Source organism: Pongo pygmaeus, chromosome 4 (genome assembly GCF_028885625.2).
Source record: "Pongo pygmaeus isolate AG05252 chromosome 4, NHGRI_mPonPyg2-v2.0_pri, whole genome shotgun sequence".
NCBI classification, from domain to species: Eukaryota; Metazoa; Chordata; class Mammalia; order Primates; family Hominidae; genus Pongo; species Pongo pygmaeus.
The window spans coordinates 142734517-142760766 of NC_072377.2; the positions used below are offsets into that span (position 1 = coordinate 142734517).

The window sequence follows — 26250 nt, forward strand, 5'->3', positions numbered from 1 at the left end:
CCATTTATATGAAATTCCTGGAATAGGCAAAACTACAAAGAAGCAAAGCAGTGGTTGCTGGGGGATGGGAATGGGACTGACTGCAAATACACACGAGGGAATTTTTTGGGGTAATGAAGTATTCTAAACTGGATTATGGTAATGGTTACAACTGTATAAATTTACAAAAACTCATTGAAATGTACATTTTATGGTATGTAAATTATACCCCAATAAAACTATGTGTTTTTTGTCTTTTTTTTTTTTTTTTTTTGAGACAGAGTTTCGCTCTTGTCGCCCAGGCTGGAGTGCAATGGTACGACCTTGGCTCACTGCACCCTCCGCCTCCCGGATTCTAGCGATTCTCCTGCCTCAGTCTCCCAAGTAGCTGGGATTACAGGTACCCGCCACCACGCCCAGCTAATTTTCATATTTTTAGTAGTGACAGGGTTTCACCATGTTGGCGAGGCTGGTCTCGAACTCCTGACCTCAGGTGATCCACCCACCCAGGCTGGTCTTGAACTCCTGGGCTCAAGTAATCCTCCTGCCTCAGCCTCCCAAAGTGCTGAGCCCCTGCACTGGCCTAAACTATATTTTTTTAAAAAAGAATGAAGAGCTACACCAAGACTAGGAAGGATTTTCATGAAATACTGTTGAATGAGAAAACCAAAATGCAGAGTATGTATATAATATTCTATTTTTGTAAAGCAAGCAGCTCATTAAACCTTGCATATGTATATATACATATTCCTTTTAATGTGGCATGAGAACATGTTAACACAAGTAACTTAAAGGGGGAAAGGTACAGCAAGCAAAAGAAACCCTGCACTTTAAAAAATCTCCTTTATGGGCCAGGCACAGTGGCTCACATTTTATTATTCTCCTTTTACAGATGAAGGAACTAAAGCACAGAAGGTTAGGTAACTTGTCCAAGATTACACAGCTAGTTAGTATCTAAACCAGAATTTAAAATTGGGCAATCTGGCTCAGAGTCCAAAGCTTAACTATGCTATACTGCAGTATACATATATGTAAATATATATATATATATATATATATATAAAATAAAATGCTGCCGCTCAGGTAGAGATTGTGACTGACAGCTACAGAAGGAAGCAAGTCACATCAAGACATAAAAGCAAAAGAAGCCAGGACTAAACAAGTAGGAGATTCTTGCCATCACTCTACTCTTAAGATTGTCTCATTCTCTCAGGTCCTCAGTTTCCTTTTCTTCTCTCCATCCTTCTTTCTCCTTTTCACTTCCTCTGAACTGGCTATAATATGAAAGCTAACGTATATTTTTTATCATATCAAATGTTCCCTGCTCTGATTTTTAAGGTAGGTGGGCTGAATTCAACAAACATTTATTGACTGTATGCAGAAATTTTACTGGTCATTACGGATATATTAAGAAAAAAACACAATTCATTAAGGAGTTCACCTCAAATGATTATTAAAAGAAAGAAAAAAGAAGATTCTAAATAATTATTCTTCTCATATATATATATATACGTATATATATACACATATATATATATATATTTTTTTTTTTTTTTGAGATGGAGTCTCACTGTTGCCCAGGCTGGAGCACAGTGGCATGATCTTGGCTCACTGCAACCTCCGCCTCCTGGATTCAAGCAATTCTCCTGCCTCAGCCTCCCAAGTAGCTGGGATTACAGGTGCCTGCCACCATGCCTAGCTAATTTTTGTATTTTTAGTAGAAACAGGGTTTCACCATGTTGGCCAGGCTGGTCTTGAACTCCTGACCTTATTATCCACCCGCCTTGGCCTCCCAAAGTGCTGGGATTACAGGCGCTGTGAGCCCCCGTGCCCGGCCTTTTTTTTTTGAGATGGAGTCTCGCTCTGTCGCCTAGGCTGGAGTGCAGTGGCATGATCTCGGCTCACTGCAACCTCTGCCTCCAGGGTTCACGCCATTCTCCTGTCTCAGCCTCCCGAGTAGCTGGGACTACAGGCGCCCGCCACCACGCCCAGCTAATTTTTTGTATTTTTAGTAGAGACGGGGTTTCACCGTGTTAGCCAGGATGGTCTCGATCTCCTGACCTCGTGATCTACCTACCTCAGCCTCCCAAAGTGCTGGGATTACAGGCGTGAGCCACCGCGCCTGGCCTTATTTTTTTCTTTTTTTTTCTTTTTAAATAGAGACAGGGTCTCACTGTCTAAAGCCAGATGGGGTTGCCCAGGCTGGACTCGAACCCTGGGCTCGAGCCATCTCCTGCCTCAGCTTCACAAGTCACTAAGACTACTGATGCTAGTAATTATGCCTGGCTTCCTTTGACTTTAACTGTCTCTGTTTTAAAAGAACTGTTAAAAATATGTTAAAAAAAAAAAAAAAAAAAGAATCGTTGTAGTGGTAGAAACCCCGTCTCTATTAAAAATACAAAAAATTAGCCGGGCGTGGTGGCAGGCACCTGTAGTCCCAGCTATTCGGGAGGCTGAGGCAGGAGAATGGCGTGAACCTGGGAGACGAAGCTTGCAGTGAGCCGAGATCGTGCCACTGCACTCCAGCCTAGGCGACACAGCAAGACTCCATCTCAAAGGAAAAAAAAAAAAAGAATTGTTCATTATGTCCCCTATCTCTATTTCCTTTCATCATGTAAAGGGTACTGGGGCCGAGCATGGTGGCTCATGCCTACAATCCTAGCACTTTGGGAGGCTAAGGTCAGAGATCACTTGAGCCCAGTATTTCAAGGTTACAGTGAGCTATGATCAAGACCCTGTCTCTATATAAAAAATAATAATAAAATAAAGCCAGATGCGGTGGCTCACACCTGTAATTCCAGCACTTTGGGAGGCCGAGGTGGGCGGATCACTTGAGGTCAGGAGTTCAAGACCAATCTGGCCAACACTGTAAAACCCCATCTCTACTAAACTACAAAAATTAGCCAGGCATGGTGGTGCATTCTGTAATCCCAGCTACTCAGGAGGCTGAGGCAAGATAATCACTTGAACCTGGAAGGCGGAGGTTACAGTGAGCTGAGATAGCACCACTGCACTCCAGCCTGGTTGACAGAGCGAGACTCAGTCTCAAAAAATAAATAAATAAAATAAAATAAAGGGCACTGGTATCAATCTGATTACCCAATCACCAATTCCTGTTTGTTCTAGTTCCTAAATAACTTCTAAATCCAATTGCCGGCCAGGTGCAGTGGCTTATGCCTGGAAACCCAGTACTTTGGGAGGCTGAGGCAGGCGATCACCTGAGACCAGGAATTCGAGACCAGTCTGGCCAACATAGCAAAACCTTGTCTCTACTAAAAATACAAAAAATTAGCCAGGCATGGTGGCGGGCGCCTGTAATCCCAGCTACTCGGGAGGCTGAGGCAAGAGAATTGCTTGAACCCGGGAGGTGGAGGCTACAGTGAGCCGAGATCACACCATTGTACTCCAGCCTGGGCAACAAGAGCAAAACTCCATCTCAAAATAAATAAAGAAAGAAAGAAACAAACAAACCCAATTGCCTCTCTCCATTCCTCCTGCCAATACATCAGTTTAGGCTATCATTCCTAGGACTTGATTATTGTAACATCCTCCCACCTGGCCTCCCTGTCTCTAGTCTTGCCCTCTTTCTAATCCTCCCAGCACATTGTCTCCAGTCATCTTTTTTTTTTTTTTCTAATTTCTAAATAAAACTTTTTTTTTTTTTTTTTTTTTTTAGAGATGGGGTCTTACTATGTTGCCTGGGTTAGACTCGAACTCCTGAGCTCAAGTAATCCTTCCGCTACAGCCTCTTGAGTAGCTGGAACTATAGGCACACGCAACTGTGCCCAGCTCCAGTCATCATTCTAAAGTGACAGTCTGACCACTTTAGAAAGGCATCAAAGGCTCTTCAAGATCTGGCCCCTGTTTGTACATTCTTACCTCCCACACCATGCCTCAGGCACAGTGAACTATTTCAAGCACAATGTCTGTTGTACACTTCAATGCCCTTCCGAAGTCAACCTTTCTCCCTTCTTGAGTTCTTTTTCTCCTGCCCATCCTTTAAGCATCACCTTCTTCAAGAAGCCTTCCTAATCTCAGACTGATTACATGCTTTTCCTATGTATTCCCTAAGCATCCTGGGTTTACCTTAATCATAACACTCAATGCATTGAATTATAGTTGTTTTCTTACTGGTCATCTTCAATAGGCAACTGGGGTAGGTATTGCAATAAAAGGCACAGTGCCTGGCACACAGAAAATGCAAAAGAGATGCTTTCTGAATAAACTGCAGTCCCACTCTCACCATAATGGACTTTGTGATTTATTTATAATGCTCTGATACTGAAAAGATCATTTGTTCCTTGTTAATCTGTGTTCTCATAGAATTTCTTCTTCTTTTTTTTTGAGATGGAGTCTAGTTCTGTCATCCAGGCTGGAGTGCAATGGCACAATCTTGGCTCACTGCAATCTCTGCCTCCTGGGTTCAAGAGATGCTCCTAGTTAAGCCTCCTGAGTAGCTGGGACTATAGGCATGTGCCACCACACCCGGCTAATTTTTTTGTATTTTTAGTAGAGACAAGGTTTCACCATGTTGGCCAGGCTGGTCTCAAACTCCTGACCTCAAGTGATCTGCCCACCTCAGCCTCCCAAAGTGCTGAGATTACAGGTGTGAGCCACTGCGCCTGGCCTGTTCTCATAGGATTTACTATATTTTTTATTAATGCTTACTTCCTATACTAGACCATAACTTCTTCAAGGGCTAAAAAAGTTTATTGAATGATTGGTGGATTAAAATTCCATCTGTTTATTAACAATATCCTAACCTAGAAAGGTACAAATATATGATGTCAATGTAATGTGACCAAAGACCCAGGAACCAGGGAAGCTAGGCTTTCAATCACAACCAACCAAACCTATTTTCACCTGGGAGTAATCATTCAGCTGTCTATGTCAACTGATTATCAGGCCACACAGTGTGGCCAAGTATAGTATATAGGGCCATGGCTATCAACCGAGAGTGATTCTGACTCCCAGAGAACATTTGGAAATGGCTAGAAACACTTTTGGGTGTCACAACTGGGGGGAAAGGAGTTACTGCCATCTAGTGGGTAGAGGCCAGCAATACAGCTAACATCTATGATGCATAGACAGTCCCCAACAAAAAAATTATCCAGCCCAAAATGTCAATAGTGCTGAGAATGAGACACCCTGATGTAGGAAACAGGCAGTCTCGTCTTCAGATTTGAAATTCTTATGAGCTTTTTAGCTACATTAAAGTTTAAAACAAATACACCTTTGATCCAGTCTTTCACTGCTAGGAACTTATTATATATAGTTGCATAAGCATGCAAAAATAAATATACATGTACAAAGATGTTTCCTGAAGCAATTTTTTTTTTAAGGCAGAGTTTTGCTCTTGTTGCCCAGGCTGGAGTGCAATGGCGTGATCTCAGCTCACCACAACCTCCACCTCCCAGGTTCAAGCTATTATCCTGCCTCAGCCTCCCAAGAAGCTAGGATTACAGGCACTTGCCACCACACCAGGCTAATTTTGTATTTTTAGTAGAGACGGGATTTCTCCATGTTGGTTAGGCTGGTCTCAAACTCCCAACCTCAGGTGAGCTGCCTACCTCGACCTCCAAAGTGCTGGGATTACAAGCATGAGCCACTGCACCCGGCTGTGCAATGTTTATATTAATAAAAACTAGCCACAACTTATTTATAGAAAATGATTGGCCCATGGACGCCACCAAAGAAGCATCATTAAAGTCTCTCTTCTCCCTGCCGTCATGTCTGAGTCAGAGTCTCCTAAAGAGCCCAAACAGCAGAGGAAGCTCTTCATTGGAGGGTTGAGCTTTGAAACAACCGATGAGAGCCTGAGGAGCCATTCTGAGCAATGGGGAATGCTCACGGACTGTGCGGTAATGAGGGATCCAAACACCAAGCACTCCAGGGGCTTTGGGTTTGTCATATATGCCACTGTGGAGGAGGTGGATACAGCTATGAATGCAAGGCCACACAAGGTGGACGGAAGAGTTGTGGAACCAAACAGAGCTGTCTCAAGAGAAGATTCTCAAAGACCAGATGCCCACTTAACTGTGAAAAAGATATTTGTTGGTGGCATTAAAGAAGACACTGAAGAACATCACCTAAGACATTATTTTGAACAGTATGGAAAAATTGAAGTGATTGAAATCATGACTGACCAAGGCAGTCGCAAGAAAAGGGGCTTTGCCTTTGTAACCTTTGACGACCATGACTCTCTGGATAAGACTGTCATTCAGAAATACCATACTGTGAATGGCCACAACTGTGAAGTTAGGAAAGCCCTGTCAAACCAAGAGATGGCTAGTGCTTCATCCAGCCAAAGAGGTCGAAGTGGTTCTGGAAACTTTGGTGGTGGTCGTGGAGGTGGTTTCGGTGGGAATGTCAACTTTGGTCATGCAGGAAACTTCAGTGGTCGTGGTGGCTTTGGTGGCAGCCCTAGTGGTGGTGGATATGGTGGCAGTGGGGACGGCTATAATGGATTTGGTAATGATGGAAGCAATTTTGGAGGTGGTGGAAGCTACAATGATTTTGGCAATTACAACAATCAGTCTTCAAATTTTGGACCCATGAAGGGAGGAAATTTTGCAGGCAGAAGCTCTGGCCCCTATGGCGGTGGAGGCCAATACTTTGCAAAACCAGGAAACCAAGGTGGCTATGGCAGTTCCAGCAGCAGCAGTAGCTATGGCAGTGGCAGAAGATTTTAATTAGGAAACAAAGCTTAGCAGGAGAGGAGAGCCAGAGAAGTGACAGGGAAGACACAGGTTACAACAGATTTGTGAACTCAGCCAAGCACAGTGGTGGCAGGGCCTAGCTGCTACAAAGAAGACATGTTTTAGACAAATACTCATGTGTATGGGCAAAAAACTCGAGGACTGTATTTGTGACTAATTGTATAACAGGTTATTTTAGTTTCTGTTCTGTGGAAAGTGTAAAGCATTCCAACAAACAGTTTTAATGTGTTTTTTTTTTTTTGCACCTACGCTGTTGATTGCTAAATGTAATAGTCTGATCGTGACGCTGAATAAATGTCTTTTTTTTAATGTGCTGTGTAAAAAATAAATAAATAAATAAAAGAAAATGATTAAATTAAAATGATGGCCAGGGCTGGGCGCGGTGGCTCACGCCTGTAATTCCTGCACTTTGGGAGGCCGAGGAGGGCGGATCTGGAGGTCAGGAGATTGAGGCCATCCTGACTAACACAGTAAAACTCTGTCTCTACTAAAAATACAAAAAAATTAGCCGGGCGTGGTGGCGGGTGCCTGTATTCCCAGCTACTGAGGAGGCTGAGGCCAAAGAATCCCTTGAACCAGGGAGGCGGAGCTTGCAGTGAACCGAGATCATGCCACTGCACTCCAGCCTGGGTAAGAGAACGAGACTCCGTCTCAAAAAAAATAAAAATAAAAATAAAATAAAATAACTGGCTAGGTGCGGTGGCTCAAGCCTGTAATCCTAGCACTTTGGGAGGCCGAGGCGGTGGATCATAAGGTCAGGAGATCGAGACCATCCTGGCTAACACGGTGAAACACCGTCTCTACTACAAATACAAAAAATTAGCCGGGCGTGGTGGCGGGCCCCTGTAAACTCAGCTACTCAGGAGGCTGAGGCAGGAGAATGGTGTAAACCTGGGAGGCAGAGCTTTCAGTGAGCCGATGGCGCCACTGCACTCCAGCCTGGACGACAGAGCGAGACTCCGTCTCCAAAAAAAAAAAAAAGTACATCTATAAAATGCTAGTCATCAAAAATAATACAAGTTTAAATGTACTAACATGAAAAGATGGCAAAGATGTATTATTAAGTTAAAAAAAAGGAAGTTAGATAGCACTATGTATAATGATACAGTTTTGGCAAGCAAACAATATAGACATACACATATAATACATACTTTTTTTTTTTTTTTTGAGACGGAGTCTCACTCTGTCGCCCAGGCTGGAGTGTAGTGGCACGATCTTGGCTCACTGCAACCTCCACCTCCCGGGTTCATGTGATTCTTCTGCCTCAATTTCCCAAGCAGCTGGGACTACAGGCGCATGCCACCACACCCGGCTAATTTTTGGATTTTTAGTCGAGATGGGATTCCACCATATTGGCCAGGCTGGTCTCAAACACCTGACCTCATGATCTGCCCGCCCTGGCATCCCAAAGTGCTGGGATTACAGGCATGAGCCACCGCGCCTGGCCCCTACACATACATTTTTAATATTTGCACAGAAAAATATTCTGGAATCATGTTCACCAAACAATCTTCAGAGTAGGATTAATTAGTGAGCTTTCACATTCTATGGTATGTAATTGTTACCTTTGGCACTTTCGTATTATTGAGTTTTTGTTTGCTTGTGTTTGTTTAAGAGATGGGCTCTCACTCTGTTGCCCAGCCCTGGAGTGCAGTGACGTGATCACAGCTGACTGCTGCCCTGACATCCTGGGCTCTCAAGCGATCCTCCCGCCTCAGTCTCCTGAGTAGAGGAAACTAAAGGCACGCACCACCATCCCTAGCTAATTGTAGTTATTCTCACCTGTGTTACTTATAATAAATATAAATCTTAAAAGAAAAAATGTAGTTAACTCTTACCAATTACACAGCACGTTTCTACACGATATTTATCAATCTCACAGAGGTTATGAGCCAGATAACTCAACTCCGATTTCATGCTCTGGGATAAAAGAAAAAGACAGTATAAACATGAAAAAAGAACTCCCTAAATTATTTTTCCTGTAGCTAATACAAGTGGGTGACAATCCAACCCAGGAGATTAGTGCACAAAAGAGCTTAATCAAATCCAAGCAAGGGAAGCAGCTCACCCTGACATAAAGAAGGTTGGAGAATGTGTCCATATTTTCAATCCTGTAAGGGTCTTGTTTCCTTAGCTCATTAAAAATGGAGAGGGCTTTGTCAATATCTGCAGAAAGAAAATAGTTCAGAAAACAGCACAATGCACCTGTCAGGGTCTGATAGTATTTCATTGTCTTTATTCACTCACCTCTGATATTGTGATAGGCAACTGCAATTTGGGAAACAATATATGAGCTCTTAGAGAAGCCCACATCAATGAGATTCTGATACTTTTGCAGGGCCTCCTCTATCAACTGCAACTCTGTGTATATATGAGCCAGAAAAAACTCTTTCATCCAGGTGTCTGGCAAAGACAGGAACTTCAGCTGGCAGCAGGAGAGAGAGGGACACACTTAATATAACTTGACCTCTCTCTCAAACAAACATCCAGGAACTATCTTTATTATCTAAAAGAATTTATCACTAAAATTTTATTAGAACACCTAGTAATGAAAACAGGGCAGTCCAATTAAGTGAATATGACTTACAAGCATAATAGGGAGGAATAGCCTAGTTGGGAAAGGCTCCAAAGACAAGACAGGATTTGAGGTGAGTCTTAGAGAATGGGTAGGATTTGAATACAAAAGGGGAGAGGAAGAGAAAGAAGACAATAGTCTAGACACGGGTAATAGCATAAGGAGAGGCAAAACAGTCATGATGATTGTGAGTGAGTAGGATGAGGAAACTAGCTTGGTTTGCGGGGAGGCTATGTACTGGGAAGTAGCGGAAAAATCAAACTGAACTGGTAAAGTGCATCCTAGGGTACAACAGATAATGGGACACAATAGGGAACCACTGCAAATATTCAGTAAGAGAATGACATGATGACATGGAAGCTTTAAGAATAAGTATGGAAACAGGCCAGGTGGAATGGCTGAAGCCTGCAACCCGAGCACTTTGGGAGGCTATGGGAGAGGATCCCGTGAGGCCAGGAGTTTGACATCAGCCCTGACAAGAGAGTGAAACCTCATCTCCACAAACAAAAAAAAGAAAAAAATAGTTTGGAAATAGTATGCAGATGACTTGGAAATGAAAGTATAAAAATGGGAACCCTAGATAGAAAGTATCCATTATTTATAAGTAATCCAAATTTGAGATGACAACTGAGATGATAAAGGAAACCAAGAGAAAGAGATGTATACAAGAAACTATGGTTATGTCTCATGACAGACTAGATAAAAGCAGATAAGAGAAAAGGAAGACACAAGTATGACTCTAATGTGCCAAGACTGGATGTCATTAATAGCAACGCTAGTAAGAGTCTATCAAGTTGGGAGAAATAATTTAGTAGGCAAGACAAGGAATTTGGTTTTGCTATTTTGAATCCAGAGATTGTTTAACAAACCTTCAATGAAAGTCTAGTAGGCAGTTACACATAGGTGAATAAAAGTAAACCAAGATAAGATTTCAGATACAGATTTAGTGACATAAATCATTACTCGGGGAAATCAACAAGACTTTAAGGCCAAAAAAAGAAGTGTATTGTTGCTTCCATTAACTACTGAAGAACAGCAAAATAAACACTATAGACAATGTCCTCTACTAATGGCTAATAAAATGACTGGAGTTTAAGAACAACTTAATATACATTATTTCTTTAATAAGCAAATTTCCGAATCTTTACAGAATCCATGACAGCTCAGAAGAGGCCTGAACAATGTTTTTTTGTTTGTTTGTTTGAGACAGAGTTTTGCTCTTTCGTCCAGGCTGGAGTGAAATAGCGCCATCAGGGCTCACTGCAACCTCTGCCCCTCAAGTTCAAGTGATTCTCTTGCCTCAGCCTCCCGAGTAGCTGGGATTACAGGCATCCACCACCACACCTGGCTAATTTTTATATTTTCAGCAGAGACATGGTTTCGCCATGTTGACCAGGCTGGTTTGAACTCCTGACCTCAGGTGATCCACCCACCTTGGCTTCCCAAAGTGCTAGAATTACAGGCATGAGCCACCGTGCCTGGCCATAATGTTTTAATACAATTCTTGATAGCAGAGAAACCTTTCCTATAGCATCTTTGGGATTAGGGGAGAAAGTACAATAATATTCAGTCTATAAAATAAGTAACAGTAGGCTGGGCGTGGTGGCTCATGCCTGTAATCCCAGCACCTTGGGAGATTGAGGTAGGAGGATCACCTGAGGTCAGGAGTTCAAAGCCAGCCTGGCCAACATGGTGAAACCCCATCTCTACTAAAAATACAAAAATTAGCTGGGCATGGTTGTGCATGCCTGTAGTCCCAGCTACTTGGGAGGCTGAGGCAGAAGAATTGCTTGAACCTGGGAGGCAGAGGTTGCAGTGAGCCAAGATCACACCATTGCACTCTAGCCTAGATGAAAGAGCAAGACTCCATCTCAAACAAAAACAAAAACAAGTCACAATAGAACTGAAATGTGAAAACATGAATATGAAAAAAATATTCTAATATAACTGGATACAAATCCAACAGCAACTACTGAAAAAGAGCTAGTCATCAGTCTTTCAAACAAAGATTTAATTCCAAAACAGTGAAAGACACCAGAGGCGCAGCAAAAGGAGAACTATAACCAAAGGCCTGCCAAAACTTTCCCCCCTCTATATTACTACAGAATTACAAAAGGCTTGAAGCAGAGGGTTTTTCACATAGCTCATCACAATTTACCATCTCTTTGTCTGTGATCAGGTTACAGAGTTCTAACCAGGCTCCCCAATGCAAGGGCAAAACATGAGTAGCTTCCACAAACACATCAATGGCCTCTTTAACCAAGTCCAGTTTTCGAAGCACCACACCATACCTCGGAAAAAAAAGAAACAATCACAGAAGTTAATGCTATTTTATAGCTCCTTTCTACTCAGCGGAATATGTTACAAAAAGTTCCAAATTACTGTAACACTTACAGATAAAGTCCAAATCCATCAAGTTCTCGAGCTTGGTGTTTTTTGCTGAGCTCCACTCTCAATTCTCTAAGTGCCTCATTTTTCACTTGTCCTTTTTCCAGGGGGCCTAGGAAAGAAACAGAGTCTCTGCTCTAAGGTTAGGATGCTGGTTTTCATTTTCTTATTTTATTTATTTATTTATTTTTCTAGAGACAGGGTCTCGCTATGTTCCCTAGGCTGGTCTCAAACTCCTGGGCTCAAGTGATCCTCCCGCCTCAGACTCCCAAAGTGCTGGGATTATAGTAGTGAGCCACTGTACCCAGCTCATTTTCATATGCATAGATATTCTCTTTAGCATCTACGAAAGTTACACCTGAAACCTCTAGCAAACACAAGGTACCAATGATATCTTACACAACCCATTTCCTATATTCCAGAAATTGCAAATACTAATGGGTTTACAGTCATACTCTGTTAGACCCACACAGTTGTTTTTTTTTTTAATTGGAATTCGTTATGAATGTTTAAAAATCAAAAACCTCAACTAAAACTCTAAATTTCTAGCTTCAGGTTGCAGGGAACAAAGAAGGGCCAAGGGAAGAAAGCCGTCACAATACCAACCCCAGATTCCCCCAAGACAGCCCTCAGTTATAGCTGGGTACAAGGTAGCTGAGATAAGCCAGGTGCTTTCCAATTTGTAATGGTTATCCTCAGACCATTCACATTACCTGCCTGGCTGTTGGAGGCATTTAAGTTTGCAACCCTGCTTTTTAGGTCAAAAGGTAAAAGAAAAAAATTCGTACCTAAGCTATCAACTGTTTCATCGTCCTTCTTTTTTTCTCCAGACTGTAAGAGAAAATCAACAAATAGGTCTTTTTTCAGTTTATTCTAAAACTAGCATCCTGATCCTACCTAAAGGGCCAAGTTCAACCAAAATGGTATTGACTTTTGGTCACTATTTATTATTTATTTATTTATTGAGACAGTCTCACTTTGCTTTGTTGCCCAGGCTGGAGTGCAGTAGCGTGGTCTCAGCTCACTGCAACCTCTGCCTCCCAGGTTCAAGTGATTCTCCAGCCTCAGCCTCCGGAGTAGCTAGGATTACAGGCGCCCGCCACCACGCCTGGCTAATTTTTGTATTTTTAGTAGCGACGGGATTTCATCATGCTGATCAGGCTGGTCTCGAACTCCGGACCTCAAGAGATTTGCCCACCTTGGCCTCCCAAAGTGTTGGGATTACAGGCGTGAGCCACTGCACCCAGCTGGTCACTAATTTCAAATAACTCTTCAGGGGCTCCCTGGCCAAATCTGGAGTTATCTGAGCACCAAAATAATTAAGTAATGAATTATGCACAATTAAAAATATAGGAATCCACGAGTCCATATTGATACTGAATAGACAAATAAATAGGGAAAGGGAGGGAAGGCTCTTTCTTAAAGTAAAATGCCAAGCGTTGAGTAGTAAATGTAGACAGAATGCTAGAGTAGAAAATCATCATTTTGAAACATTAAAGATTGCTTCAGATAAAAATTAACAATGAATATTAAATTTAGAGACAAATTTGTATGAGGAGCAAGATATCTACATGGTCTTAAAGTGTTATCCCCACAGATTGTTGATGAGTTGCAAGGGAAATAACAGTAACTACACAGTGGAGAAAATGGATAACATCTTCATCAAATGATCAAAATTAACATTAGCAGTGAGGGGCTTATAGGCATTGTGTAACACTAGATGCAATGCCCTGTGAAAAAACATCAGACATATCCAAAATGAAGAATGTTCTATTAACAAAAGGGAAAGATTCACATACCAAGAATATGTGAAAAAAGGAGGAGAGAGGGAAAGGAAAGGAAGGGGAAATGGAAAGGGAAAAGAAGTCAAACCCACAGAATGTACAACACAGGGTGAACCCTAATGTAAGCTGTGGACTTTTGTTGATATGTGTCAATACTGGTTCATTGATTACAACAAATATATCACACTGGTGCAGGATACTGATGGTGAGAGAACCTCTGTGAGAGGGGAGAAGGAGGTATATAGGAACTCCTGTACTTTCTGCTCAATTTTGCTGTGAACCTAAAACTGCTCTAAAAAATACTCTATTAATTAAAAAAAAGAAAGAAAGAAAAAGAAACAGGGAGGGAAGATTTATAAATTTCAAAAAAAGTCAATGTCATAAAAGACAAATAAGGCTGTTCCAGATTAGTGGAGATTAAAGAGACTGACAACTGATTCTAGATTGTACTGAGGGGAAAATGCTATAGAAGACACTGCTGGGTCAATTGACAAGATTGGAATTCGGCCGGGTGCAGTGGCTCATGCCTGTAATCCTAGCACTTTGGGAGGCCGAGGCGCGCCGATCACCTGAGGTCAGGAGTTCCAGAGCAGCCTGGCCAACGTGGCGAAACCCCGTCCCTACTAAAAAATACAAAAATTAGCCAGGCATGGTGGCAAGCACCTGTAATCCCAGCTACCCAGGAGGCTGAGGCAGAGAATCGCTTGAACCTGGGAGGCGGAGGTTGCAGTGAGCTGAGATCACAACACTGCACTCCACCCTGGGCGATAGAGCTAGACTCCATCTCAAATAAAAAAAAAAATTGGAATTCAACAATAGATTGAATATGGTACCAAATACCATATTTAACAATATGGTGTTAAATTTACTAAAGTTGGTAACTAAGTTGTGGTTATTTAAGAAAATGTCCTTATTCTAAAGAGAACACATTGAAGCATTTAGGGGTAAAGAACCATGATATTTGCAACTTATTCTCAAATGGTTCAGAGTAAAACAATTCCATGTGTATGCACACATTGTGTAAAGTAGAGAGAAATGATAAAGCAAATAGGATTAATGTTCACAATAGGCAAATCTGTATAAAGAGTACATAAGTGCCGGGCACAGTGGCTCACACCTGTAATCCCAGCACTTTGGGAGGCCAAGGCAGGAGGTCAGGAGTTCGAGACCAGCCTGACCAATATGGTGAAACCCCATCTCTACTAAAATTACAAAAATTAACTGGACATGCTGGCATGCGCCTGTAGTCCCAGCTACTTGGGAGGCTGAGGTAAGAGAAATGCTTGAACCCGGGAGGCAGAGGTTGCAGTGAGTTGAGATCGCACCACTGCACTCCAGCCTGGGTGACAGAGCGAGACTCCATTTCAAAAAAAAAAGTACATGAGTATTCTTTGTACTATTCTTATTCTCGTATCTCGTCAATTTGGAATTATTTTCAAATAAAAGGCTAAAAAGCAAAGTAAACATTCAGACTTTTTCTTTTCTTTTTTTTTTTTTTTTTTTTTTGGCGACAGGGTCTTGCTCTGTTGCCCAGGCTGGAGTACAGTGGTACAATCTTGGCTCACTGTAACCTCCACCACCTGGGCTCAAGCGATCCTCCTATCTCAGCCTCCCAAGTAGCTGGGGCCACAGGCACACACCACCACACCTGGCTAATTATTGTATTTTTTGTAGAGATGGGGTTTCACCATGCTGCCCAGGCTTCCTTTTATATTTTATATATTTGTCTTAAGGAACTTTATTTTATCCCAAACTTCAGCAAATGCTGGTTCTATTCTACCATAACTCATCCAAATTAGTGCTTCTACACAGGTATAGATTGTATGTGAAAGATTAACTTTTTAAATCCCATAATTTCAAAATATCTTTCTTAAACTCATGGAGGTAAGTAAACTGTGGTATATAAATACAACGGAATATTATTAAACCTTAAAAAAGGAAATTCTTATATATGCTACAACATGGATGAAACTTGACAGCATTATGGTAAGTGAAATAAGCCAGTCATAAAGAGACTAACACTGCATGATTCCACTTATCTAAGGTACTTAGAGTAGTCCAGATCATAGAAACAGAAAATAGAATAGTGGTTGCCAAGGGGTCCACCTTGGGGGAAGGGAAAAATGGAGAGTTACTGTTTAATGGGTATAGAATTTTAGTTTTACAAGATAAAAAATGTTCTAGTGATGGGTGGTGGTGATGGTTGCACATTATGAATGCATTTAATACCACTGAACCATACACTTTAAAAATGTTAAAATGGTAAATTGGAAAAAAAAACAAAAACAAAGATGATGTAAACATAGTCCATAACTGCAAGAATTTACCATGCTTGACAAATACAAGCTATGCTAATAGTTGATCAACCTAAATCAGGAAATCTGAAATCTGCACTGCTCCAAAACCCAAAACTTTTTCAGCACCAATGACACTCACTGCAGCATTTTCTATTTCAACCAGTAAGTATAATGCAAATATACCAAAATCTGAAAAAAACCTGAAATCTGAAACACTTTTGGTCCCAAGCATTTCAAATAAGGGATACTCGACCTGTACTAGGAAATGAGGAGTATATAAAATGTTTTTTTAAATCAATTTATATAGATAACAGCTAAGAAAAAGTAGGAAAGTAAATTTATAATGTTTCAAAGTAAAATAATAAATTGTACTTAAATTATTATTCAATACAGTATTAAGTTGGTTTACTTGCATTGTCCTTTACAGTCATACTTTTTAATAGTCATGAAAGAAAAACAATAAATATACTATAAAAATGATAAATGAATTTATAAATTTAAAAGTCAGCCCAGGCTTTTTAACTCAATTCTTACACAATAATATTAATTCACAGGCATGAAGAACCTTATATAACCTAAAGTAAATAATCAGGTTGTTACTTATCCTGTCATTCCTAAGAATATTTTCTTCTGTACCATCATTTTTAACTTTATTTATGATATCTTTTTTTATTATTGCTATGTATAAAGTACATTCATTCAGTGGCCCATTGCTAAGCTATTTAAAAGATTTAACTTTTCCATTGGTTCTAAATATGGATGTTTCACTAAAGGCAGAATGACATTTTAAAATGGCCCTCACCAGATATCTGGAATACATATACAGAAAATAGGCTTTCTTGCTATTGCAGCCATGCAGGAAATGTGCTGCCCGATCATACTCTTTAACGTCAAAGTAGGCCTTGGCCAGGGTATAGGCATCCATATCCTGGGCATCTTCCTAAAAAAGAAACAAGCTTATGTAAGTGGTTGGGAATAGGACAACAAAAGTTCAAATCTAAAAAGTATATTCGTTAATTTCAAGATGTAAGAGAAAAATGATTTTCTTCCTCCTAAAAACCTAGAATATGTAGATGCATATATATATAATTTTATATATTTATTTTATTACCAAGTAAGCCCACAGAACTCTTTTTTTTTTTTTTTTTTGAGACAGAGCCTCACTCTGTCACCCAGGCTGGAGTGCAGTGGCACAATCTCAGCTCACTGCAACCTCTGCCTTCCAGGTTCAAGCAATTATTGTGCCTCAGCTGCCAGAGTAGCTGAGATTACAGGTGTGCGCCACCACTTCCAGCTAATTTTTGTATTTTTAGTAGTGATGGGGTTTCGCCATGTTGGCCAGGCTGGTCTCAAACTCAGGGCCTCAAGTGATCTGCCTGCCTCGGCCTCCCAAAGTGCTGGAATTACAGGTATGAGCGACCGCACCTGGCCAAGCTTTTCTTTCCAATTTTTTCAAAATAAAAAGATGGAGAAAAAAGAAAACTTTAAAAAACTAAACGAACACACTCATAAATGTGTATTGTTTCTATAAATGTAGTAGAAAGTTGAATAGGCTTTGGTGTTAAGGACCTAGATTCAAATTCTGACTTTTTGATTTCCTGGTTTCAGGACATTGGTAGGGAGGTTACTTAGCTTCTCTTAGCCTCCATTTCTTCATCTGTAAAATGAAGCCAATAATACTGACCTTACAGATTTGACTTGAGGAAAATGTGAGTCACATAAAATATCCAGCATTAATACTGGCATTCTATTCCTTCTCCTGTCTTTTACATTCCTACATAAATGCAATGTACGTGCAATTACTTATATTTTTTGTACTTCAATAAAGTTTTGTCATAATTTAGTATTGCTGAAGGCACAGAACACAGCTGTAATTCTCTATGTAAAAAAAAATTAGATAATGTCACATTTAAGTTAAAAACAGACAATCCTTGGCTGAGCGCAGTGGCTCACACCTGTAATCCCAGCACTGTGGGAGACCAGGGCAAGAGGATGGCTTGAACTCAGGAGTTCAGGACCGGCCTGGGCAACGTGGCAAGACCCTGCCTCTACTAAAAATACAAAAAAATAGTTGGGCATGGTGCTACGTGCCTGGGGTCCCAGCTACTCAGGAGGCTGAGGCAGTGAGCCTTGTTGCACTGAGCCAAGATCGCGCCACATCACTTCAACCTGGTGACATAGCAAGACTCTGTCTCAAAAAAAACAAAAGACAAAAATTCAATCCCCCAAATTCTTTTTTTTTTTTTTGAGATAGAGTCTCACTCTGTCACCTAGAATGGAATGCAGTGGTGCGATCTTGGCTGACTGTAACCTCCACCTTCCAGGTTCAAGTGATTCTCCTGCCTCAGCTTCCCTAGCAGCTGGGATTACAGGCGCCCGCCACCATGCCCGGCTAATTTTTGTATTTTAGTAGAGACGGAGTTTCACAAGGCTGGTCTTGAACTCCTGACCTCAAGCGATCCACCCGCCTTGAACTCACGGCAGAGTGCTGGGATTACAGGCATGAGCCACCACGCCTGGCCCAATCCTCCAAATTCTAAGGATGAGTTAATTAAAATTTGAATAACTGTATTTTCCTCATCTTTCTTGCCCCAAATATCACCAGAACAAAACTGGAACCAAAACATATTCAGTGCTTTCTTCACTGGATCAACATGTCCTAAATACAACCATTTAATTTAGGATTCTGGAGGCTCTTCTCATATCCACTCACCACTTGTTTATTTCTTTCCCCCCAACTCTTTCACCTGCATTATGCCTTTTTGAGTAAGAAATACTCGTTATTGTTGAGTGGGACAAAAAAACCAAGAAAGGCATCATCAGGAAAACAAAATGGATTATAATGAAAAGCATTCAGATTATATAAGACTATGTATACATGCATACTATAGGCCCAGCATAAAATATATTCGTAACAGTCTATATATCCTTATCATTCAGAAAGTTTTACCATTTGGATTATATAATCTTAAATTTTTTTGTTTCATTCTTGCTTATGGGAAGAATCTGGAATGTTCTACTGAAAATTACATGTAATTTAGAGGCATTTAGCAGTTGGCTGAGTTTTATTTTGTTTCGTTTTGAGACAGGATCTCACTCTGTCTCCTGGGCTGCAGTGTAGTGGCGCAATCTCAGATCACTCCAACCTCAGCCTCCTGGACTCAAGTGATCCTCCTCCCACCTCAGCCTCTGAAGTCACTGGGTCCACAGGTGCGTGCCACCGCACCACCATGTATTTCTAGTACAGATATGGCTTCACTATGTTGCTCAGGCTGGTCTGGAACTCCTGGCCTCAAGCAATCCTCCCAAAGTGCTGGGATTACAGGCATGGGCCACCATGCTCAGCCAGGTTGAGTTTTTAAACCAAGAAGCCACAATTGGTCCTAGTCACATCTTATATTCAGAAAAGCTAAGCTTCAGGGCCGGGTGTGGTGGCTCATGCCTGTAATCCCAGCACTTTGGGAGGCTAAGACAGGTGGATCACCTGAGGTCAAGAGTTCAAGACCAGCCTAGCCAACATGGTGAAACCCCAACTCTACTAAAAATACAAAAAATTAGCCAGGTGTGGTAGTGAGCACCTATAATCTCAGCTACTTGGGAGGCTGAGGCAGGAGAATCACTTGAACCTGGGAGGCGGAGGTTGCAGTAAGTAGAGATCATGCCATTGCACTCCAGCCTCGGCAACAGAGACTCAAAAAAAAAAAAAAAAAAAGAAAAGAAAAGAAAAGAAAAGCTTCGAGTCCAAGACAAAGGATAACGAGTTTAAAGCCTTATATGACACGCTTCTTTGGTAATGTTTATAAAACACTGAGAGTAAGCAAGCCAGGTGTGGTGGCTCACACCTGTAATCCTAGCACTTTGGGAGGCTGAGGTGGGTGGATCACCTAAGGTCAGCAGTTTGAGGCCAGCCTGGCCAACATGGTGAAACCTCGTCTCTATTAAAAATACAAAAATTAGCCAGGCGTGGTGGCACATTTGGTAATCCCAGCTATTCTGGAGGCTGAGGCAGGAGAATCACTGAAACCCGGGAGCCGGAGGTTGCAGTGAGCCGATATTGCACCACTGCACCCCAGCCTGGGTGATACAGCAAAACTCCATCTCAAGAAAAAAAAAAAAATTGAGAGTAAGTATAACAAACATCTACTACGTAGATTGAGCAAGCATAATACTCTTGAATTTTAATAACTTTAAATATCACAGTTATGGCTGAGAGCAGTGAATCATGCCTGTAATCCCAGCACAGCACTTTGGGAGGCTGAGAGAGGTGGATCACTTGAGGTCAGGAGTTCGAGACCAGCCTGGCCAACATGGTGAAACCTCCTCTTTACCAAAAATACAAAAAAATTAGCCAGGTGTTGTGGCATGCACCTGTTACTCAGGAGGCTGGGACAGGAGAATTGCTTGAACCTGGGAGGTGGAGGTTGCAGTGAGCCGAGATTGAGCCACTGTACTCCAGCCTGGGTAACAGTGCAAGACTCCGTCTCAAAAAAAAAAAAAAAAATTCACAGTTTTGGCCAGGCACGGTGGCTCACACCTGTAACCCCAGCACCCTAGGATGCCTTGGTGGGTGGATCAACTGAGGTCAGGAGTTCAAACCAGCCTGGCCAACACGGTGAAACCCCATCTCTACTAAAAATGCAAAAAATTAGCTGGGTGTGGTGGCACATGCCTGTAGTCCCAGCTACTCAGGAGGCTGAGGAAGGAGAATCCCTTGAACCTGGGAGGCAGAGGCTGCAGTGAACCGAGATCAAACTACTGCATTCCAGCCCGGGTGACAGAGCAACATTCCATCTCAAAAAAATAAATAAACAAAATAAAATAAATAAATCACAGTTTTAAGGTTTACTCGAGTTTACACTTTAGATCAAAACATTACTCTGGGGTTTTTTAGAGATAGTCCCTAGAGAAGACCTGAAAACACTAAGTACACAACAAATTGGTAAAGAGGCTGCTGAATCAATTATTCTCACAGCAAACTGAAAGCTATTCAACAAACCAATAGCTAATACTCTACAATAATTCAATAATGGTCAGGTTTCTGCAATGTCTGTAAAATCCCTGTATATAATACGAACCCTCAGGAGAGGGTGATATTTACTGAGGTTCTACTTCTCAATAAATATGCTTTATTTACTCATTCAACAGTTATTTATCCTATTTAGGGAACACTTATACACTGTTGGTGGAACTGTAAGTTAGTTCAGCCTCTGAACTAACAGAGTTCACAGATTTTTCAAAGAACCAAAAATAGAATTATCATTTGACTCTGCAATCCCATTACTGGGTATATACCCAAAGGAAAATAAATTATTCTACCAAAAAAACACCTGCACTCGCATGTTTACCACAGCACTATTCACAATGGCAAAGACATGGAATCAATCTAAGTGCCCATCAATGGTGAACTAAAGAAAATGTGGTACATATACACCATGGAATACGACACAGCCATAAAAAAGAACAAAATCATGTCCTTTGCAGTAACATGGATGCAGCTAGAGGCCATTATCCAAGTGAATTAACACACAAATAGAAACCCAAATACAGCATGTTCTCACTTACAAGTGGAAGCTGATCACTGGGTACACAAGAACTTAAAGATGGGAACAACAGACACCGGGGACTCCAAAAGTGGGGAAGGAGGAAAGCAAAGGGTGAAAACTATCTGGCCAGGTGCAGTGGCTCACGCCTGTAATCCCAGCACTTTGAGAGGCCAAGGCAGGTGGATCACCTGAAGTCAGGAGTTCCAGACCAGCCTGGTAAACATGGTAAACCGTCCCTACTAAAAATACAAAAAGTTAGCCAGGCGTGGTGACAGGTGCCTATAATCCGAGCTACTCAGGACGTTGAGGCAGGAGAATTGCTTGAACCCGGGAGGCAGAGGTTGCAGTGAGCCGAGACCATGCCATTGCACTCTAGCCTGGGCAAAAAGAGCAAGACTCCGTCTCAAAAAAAAAAAAAAAAAAAAAAAAAAGTAAAATAAAATAAAACTATCTATCAGGTATTATGTCCACTATTTGGGTGATGGGTTCAACTGAAGCCCAACCTCAGAATCACACAATATATCCATGTAGCAAATCTGCACAGGTAACCCCTGAATCTAAAATTTAAACAACAAAAACAATTATTTATCCTATTCAGGACCAACGATGGGCCTAGGCATTATGAAAGTGGGCACAAGAGTAAAAGCTAATCAGACAGATATAAACTGCATTGACTCAAAAAATTTACCTAAGAATATACCGTATGCTTTACTCTTATTGCTTTATTTAATCTTCTTGAAAACCCAGCAATTATTAACATTACCTATAGACGAGAAGGCTGTCACTTAGAAATCATTTGCCCACATTCGTGCTACCAACAAAGAACTTGACCGAAATATAGATGCAAGCACCAGGCACACTTCTAAGTGGTCTATATTATTATCTCATTGACTTCTCTCAATATCCCCATTGAGTAGATACTATTACTATCGTCACTGCACAGATGAGGAAACTGGCTCAGAAGGTTAAGCTGCCAAAGGTCATTTGAACCCAGAGTCGTCTCAACCCAGCACCTAAACTTAACCATTATTTGCTATGATGATCAGACAACAGTGTAGGTATTGTAAAAACTTTATTTATTTATTTAGTTTGAGACAGCGTCTCGCTCTGCCCTCGGGCTGGAGTGAAATGGTGCGATCTCAGCTCACTGCAACCTTCGCCTCCCGGGTTTAAGCGATTGTCCTGCCTCAGCCTCCCGAGTAACTGGGATTACAGGTGCGCGCCACCATGTCCGGCTAATTTTGTATTTTTACTAGAGACGGGTTTTCACCGTGTTGGCCAAGCTGGTCTCGAACTCCTAACCTCGTGATCTGCCCACCTCGGCCTCCTAAAGTGTTGGTATTACAGGCGTGAGCCACCGCGCCAGAACAAAACTTTTGATTCTTCTCATTCTTTTGCGTATTTATTATGAGATATCCTTATAATAATTCCTTATAATAATATTTACTATTATGAAGCACTCATGTCTAGGTTTGGCTATTAGCCCTAAAAGGCTGAAATCATAAGCAGTAATTGTTTACTAATTCTCTCCAGCTTTAAATAAGAGCACCACCAAGTCTTTCAAAGCCCAAGAAAACTAAATGGATAAAACCATTTAAAACACTCAGCTCTTTGAATGCCTGAATTCCCTCTACAAACATTCCTGCTAAGCAGTTTGCTCTCCTCCAGTGACAGAGCACTCAGTGGCTCTTGAGGCACACCCCTGGGTTGATGGGGAGCGCTCACTGTAAACATGTCCTTACCTCTGTAATAGGCGGAGGCGGTTGCATCTCGGCCAGAGGCAAAGCAGGGAGAGAGAAAGCCAACTCCGCCGACCTGGAACACCCACACAAACTAAATCAGCTCGACAAGCCTCTCAAGGCCAAGGATCCAAGCCCCGTCCCTTCCCACTCCAACATCTCACCATTTGCTACTGTGTAGTAGGCCCCGCTCCCGGGTAAGGCCCGCAATAAGCAGCAGTTGCTTTTTAATTTCCCGCAAATCTGAGAAATCGCTGTTTATGGACAAGACAGGCGCCACTGCCGCCGTCACAGCCACCGGGACTACGGAAGTACTCGCAGCCATTTTCCCGACTCGGGCCACTCCAGCCAATCATCGGCGATAATACTGGCTGCCCCTCTGCACCAAAAATATCTGCCTCTCATTGGCCGGCTCTTGCTCCGGAAAACCAATCATAGGTCTTATTTCTGAAACGTCACGAAGAGGCGGGGGAAAAGAAACAACTACACCCCCAAATGGCCAAGAGCTACTGAGGCGGGAAAATTAGAAAATAGGCGGGGCGAGGGAGAAGCCACGACCTCTGGGCGGGGCGGGGAAGAAGGGAATGAGTGACTGCGAAAAGTAAACTGGGAAGCTAGGGGTGGGAGTAAGGGCAAGAAAGGGTGGAGAAGGGAAAGTGCCTTTCACTTTAGGGGTGATGTGATTGGATGAAAAATAGAAAGGGTGTAGTTTCAGGGCCGACTCTGTACCAGATAATGACAAAGTGATGTATATGCTAGGAAAGATGCATGGTAGCCTCTGGATTCTTCCTTAAAATAGGAGGATGTATCGCCCCATGTGGAGGATTTTTCCTCTTTGTCTACCCTTTCTTGCCCCGGGTAGCCCGGGGAGGTGGGGGTGAGAGCATTGTTCTATTATATTTATTTAACAATAATTGTTAACATTTCACATTTATTGAGGGCTTATCCTACAACAGGTTCTGCCCTTTTACAACTATAATCTGGTTTAATCCTAAAAACAGCACTATGATATTCGTATCATCCCAATTTTATAGAAAGAAAAACGGAAGCTCGGCCAGGCGCAGTGGCTCAAGCCTGTAATCCAACACTGTGGGAGGCCGAGGCGGGCGGATCACGAGGTCAGGAGATCGAGACCATCCTGGCCAACACGGTGAAACCCCGTCTCTACTAAAAATACACAAAAATTAGCCGGGCGTGGTGGCACGCGTCTGTAGTCCCAGCTACTCGGCAGGCTGAGGCAGGAGAATCGCTTGAACCTGGGAGGCGGAGGTTGCAGTGAGCCGAGATCGTGCCATTGCACTCCAGCCTGGGCGACAGAGCGAGACTCCGTCAAAAAAAAAAAAAAAAAAAAAACGGAAGCTCAGAGAAGTTCTATCACTCTTCCAAGGAGAGAGTCTAGACTATAAACCAGATTTTACTCCAAAGCCCAATGTTCTTAAACATTACCTGAACATTTTCGGCGTTTTTTGGTTTTTATCCTTTCATAGTAATATACTATCTTACCAACCCTCGGGCATTTTTTTGAAACCATTTTGTCATTCCCTGGGTGTTATATAGAAGTTATCTATTTTTAAATTGTCATTTTATTATTTTATTTATTTTAAGAAAGGGTCTCGGCCGGGTGCGGTGGCTCACGCCGGTAATCCCAGCACTTTGCGAGGCCGAGGCGGGCGTATCACGAGGTTAGGAGATCGAGACCATCCTGGCTAACACGGTGAAACCCCCGTCTCTACTAAAAATACGAAAAAAAAATTAGCCGGGCGTGGTGGCAGGCACCTGTAATCCCAGCTACTCGGGAAGCTGAGACAGGAGAATGGCGTGAACCTGGGAGGCGGAGCTTGCAGTGAGCAGAGATCGCGCCACTGCATTCCAGCCTGGGCGACAGAGCGAGACTCTGTCTCAAAAAAAAAAAAAAAAGAGAGAAGGTCTCGCTCTGTCATCCAGGCTGGAGTGGCCGCGGCCCGATCAAGGCTCACTGCATCCTCAAACTCCTGGGCTCCAGTGATCCTGCCGCCTCAGCCTCCAAAGTAGCTGGGACCACAGGTGTGTGTCACGACACCCAGCTAATTTTTTTTGTAAATTTCGTAGGGACAGAATCTCCCTATGTTGCCCAGGCTGGTCTCAAACTCCTGGGCTTAAGTGATCCTCCCGCCTTGCCCTCCCAAAGTGCTGGGATTACAGGCATAAGCCACCATGCCCAGCCCATTTTACCCCTTAAAAAAATCAATTTGCGGGCCTATATGCTCAGTGCTTTGGGAGGCTGAGGCGGGAGGATCATTTGAGCCCAGCTGTTGAAGACCAGCCTGGGCAACATACCAAGACCTCCCTATCACTACTAATATAAAAATTAAAAATTAAAAAAATATATATCCAGGCATGGTGGTGCATGCCTGTCATCCTAGCTACTCGGGAGGCTGAGGTGGGAGGATCACTTGAGTCCAGGAGTTTGAGGTTGCAGTGAGCTATGATTGCACCACTGCACTCCAGCCTGGATGCAGAGACTGTATCTCAAAAAAAAAAAGAAGAAGAAGAAGTAATGTCAATGGCGAAAACTTGAAGAATACATTAACTATAAAGAAAAATATGGGGGGTGGGTGTGGTGGCTCACGCTTGTAATCCCAGCACTTTGGGAGGCTGAGGCGGGTGGATCACGAGATCAGGAGATCGAGACCATCCTGGCTAACACAATGAAACCCCGTCTGTACTAAAAATACAAAAAAATTAGCCAGGCTTGGTGGCGGGCGCCTGTAGTCCCAGCTACCCGGGAGGCTGAGGCAGGAGAACGTGTGAAGCCGGGAGGCGGAGCTTGCAGTGAGCCAAGATCGCACCACTGCACTCCAGCCTGGGTGACAGAGCGAGACTCGGTCTCAAAAAAAAAAAAAAGAAAAGAAAAATATGGGCCAAGCGCAGTGGCTCATGCCTGTAATACCAACAAGGCCGAGATGGGTGGATCACCTCAGGTCAGTAGATGGAGACCAGCCTGACCAAGGTGGTGAAACCCCATCTCTACTAAAACTACAAAAATTAGCTGCGTGTGGTATTATGCACCTGTAGTCCCAGCTACTCCGGAGGCTGAGGCAGGAGAATCACTTGAACCCAGGAGGTAGAGGTTGCAGTAAGCCAAGATCGTGCCACTGCACTCCAGCCTGGACAACAAGAGTGAAACTCTGTCTCAAAAATAATTAATTAATTAATTTTTTTAAAAAAGAAAAATATGTAGAACACT

General features: G+C 42.4%; 2 protein-coding genes across 2 annotated transcripts in view; one reads left to right on the top strand and one right to left on the bottom strand.

Annotated features, from left to right (window-relative positions):
* CDC23 (cell division cycle 23) overlaps positions 1 to 23390 on the bottom strand; it is a 30243-nt gene extending 6853 nt beyond the window's left edge. Inside the window, exons 1-9 of the mRNA XM_054488825.2 lie at positions 23189 to 23390; positions 23028 to 23100; positions 16545 to 16682; positions 12450 to 12492; positions 11668 to 11773; positions 11432 to 11564; positions 8946 to 9123; positions 8767 to 8864; positions 8537 to 8618 (exon numbers count right to left, since the gene is read on the bottom strand). Coding sequence (XP_054344800.1) covers positions 8537 to 8618; positions 8767 to 8864; positions 8946 to 9123; positions 11432 to 11564; positions 11668 to 11773; positions 12450 to 12492; positions 16545 to 16682; positions 23028 to 23100; positions 23189 to 23349 — 1012 coding nt within the window. The 5' untranslated portion in view covers positions 23350 to 23390. The remainder of the gene's footprint in view (positions 1 to 8536; positions 8619 to 8766; positions 8865 to 8945; positions 9124 to 11431; positions 11565 to 11667; positions 11774 to 12449; positions 12493 to 16544; positions 16683 to 23027; positions 23101 to 23188) is intronic.
* Positions 5694 to 6932, top strand: LOC129037030 (heterogeneous nuclear ribonucleoprotein A1-like 3). Its single transcript, XM_054488826.2, has one exon. It carries the CDS (start codon positions 5709 to 5711, stop codon positions 6669 to 6671), a length of 963 nt encoding a protein of 320 aa, XP_054344801.1. The 5' UTR covers positions 5694 to 5708; the 3' UTR covers positions 6672 to 6932.
* Positions 23391 to 26250: the final 2860 nt, after the last annotated feature.